We start from the raw sequence: 2500 nt of genomic DNA on the forward strand, positions 1-2500 counted from the left end.
TCATTATTCCGTCATCATTATTATCATCCTCTTTATCATCATTAATATTCATAATTATCATTATTATCATCATCCTCTTTATCATCATTAATATTTATAATTATCATTATTATCATCATCCTCTTTATCATCATTAATATTTATAATTATCATTATTATCATCATCCTCTTTATCATCATTAATATTTATAATTATCATTATTATCATCATCCTCTTTATCATCATTAATATTCATAATTATCATTATTATCATCATCCTCTTTATCATCATTAATATTCATAATTATCATTATTATCATCATCCTCTTTATCATCATTAATATTCATAATTATCATTATTATCATCATCCTCTTTATCATCATTAATATTCATAATTATCATTATTATCATCATCCTCTTTATCATCATTAATATTTATAATTATCATTATTATCATCATCCTCTTTATCATCATTAATATTTATAATTATCATTATTATCATCATCCTCTTTATCATCATTAATATTTATTATTATCATTATTATCATCATCCTCTTTATCATCATTAATATTTATAATTATCATTATTATCATAATCGTCATAATTATCATAATCGCAATCATCGTTTTCGTCATCATTATTATCATTATCCTCGTTATCAGCATTGACATTATCATTATTATTATAATCGTCATCATTATCATAATAATAATCATCATTATCATTATCATAATCATCATTATCATCATCTTTATCATCATGACGCGATGAGTTGGTGACATCGCTGCCCTGTTCTCTCCCCACAGAATTCACGGCGCTGATGGAGGCAGCGAGAGCGAAGCACATCGACATCCTGCGGCTTCTGATAGATAACGGAGCGGACTTGGAAGTGGCGAGAACGAATGGTTAATATTTTCTTTGTTTTTTCTGTTCCAAGGAGAGGCGTGTAAAGATGTTTCAGCTATGCTATAGGGTGTATGATTATTTCCCTTTTAAAATTCAGAAAAAAAGCTAAAAGAAATACATCTCAGCCTTCCTCTACCACAGTCCTTCTTTGTTCTTAAAAACAAGTGGGGGATTTATCAAAAGTTAAAATAAAGATATCTGTTTATAGACATAGAACCACCTTTCCTCACGTCTACTGTAATAACTCAAACACTCAGCTCTCTACCTTGCCGACAAAACCACTGAAAATCACTCTTGCGCCTCAGCCACAGGAGCTCAGCAGCTCTGAGACTCTGGAACTATCTTGGAAGGAAGGGCCGGGAACCTTTCACTATCACCTCGATACGGGAATCTCTATGTTGTAAAACATTACAAAAAAAAAAATAAAGAAAAAAAAAAAAAAAATCTGAACTCGTTAAGTAAAGAAGGCATAGTGTACGGGGCCGTGAGGGATGTGGACAGGTAGCTACTTCGAGGTTACTCCTGTCGAGAAGTGGCAGCTTTGGTAGCTTAACTATCTCTGAGTAAAGGGGCGTGAATATTGTTACCTGATGTGTGCCAGATGCCACATACATCAGGTATTAATACATAAACAAAGAAATTAGTAGAGTATCGCCAGAGCAGCAGGGGCTGAAATGAATAACCGAGGTAACTGAGTTTTCCCCCAACTTTCCAGCCTCCTCCTACGTCACTAGGACTGTCACTTTGTATGCCTGACGAATGCTACTTCTTTACTTTTGTCCCGCAGGCGACACGGCTCTAACCATAGCGATTTTCGAAGATTCTCTTGAAGTGGCGTGCACCTTGGTGGAGAACAATGCTAGTACAGTTGATGTTGATTTTGGTATGTATGATTTATCAAAGAAAAGGTGTTACTTCAGAAAATGATATACGTAGATTACAAGTTTAAATGTTTTAATTAATATGGTGAGAGTAAGATGAAATCGTTTCTCTTCCGCAGGTACGCTGACTGGGCTGTGCTTTTCGAGCGGCAATATTTACAATGAGGGCGAGGAATGGTCAGTGACAAGGGTTATTGCACTTACAATCAGGCATGGACACACATACACAGAGCCATAATGGACACATACATGGGTATATCTATCTATATAGATTGATAGATAGACAGATATAGATAATAATATAGATATACTTGAACACTCGTTTAAAAAGTGTCTATACTATTTCTGACTTAACAATATCATATCATTAGAAGGTGCCCATGGATGCCCAAACATTCTCATTGTGTGGATGGGACTGCTTTCCTGGACGAGGTAAAATGGTTCCGGTCGGGGAACACCATGGCCCTCACTGATGGTAGAAACGCCTCGTTCAGTCTGATTGGTGCAGCGTAATGCCGGATGTTGCCAGCAAAACATAAGAAGTCCACATCTCTTGCAGCAGTTATGGCCTGTTAAAACTATAACTAACAAGAAAATGATTCAAGGGAAGGGGATTGGCAACTAACTACCAGCCATGCCCCCTTCTCAAATCCAGTCAGTTGTAAAGGGTGTTCTTGTAGGGGGTTTTCTTTAGCTCATGATATTCATGCACTTCTATTTGTCTTTCATA

At 35.4% G+C, this 2500-nt stretch overlaps 1 protein-coding gene across 1 annotated transcript in view; it reads left to right on the top strand.

The window, feature by feature from the left end:
• LOC125032039 (ankyrin repeat domain-containing protein 39-like) overlaps positions 1-1217 on the top strand; it is a 4442-nt gene extending 3225 nt beyond the window's left edge. Inside the window, exons 4-5 of the mRNA XM_047623000.1 lie at positions 790-888; positions 1147-1217. Of these exons, the coding sequence (XP_047478956.1) occupies positions 790-888; positions 1147-1217 (170 nt within the window). The remainder of the gene's footprint in view (positions 1-789; positions 889-1146) is intronic.
• The last annotated feature ends 1283 nt before the right edge of the window (positions 1218-2500 follow it).

Source organism: Penaeus chinensis, chromosome 14 (genome assembly GCF_019202785.1).
Source record: "Penaeus chinensis breed Huanghai No. 1 chromosome 14, ASM1920278v2, whole genome shotgun sequence".
Taxonomy (NCBI): Eukaryota; Metazoa; Arthropoda; class Malacostraca; order Decapoda; family Penaeidae; genus Penaeus; species Penaeus chinensis.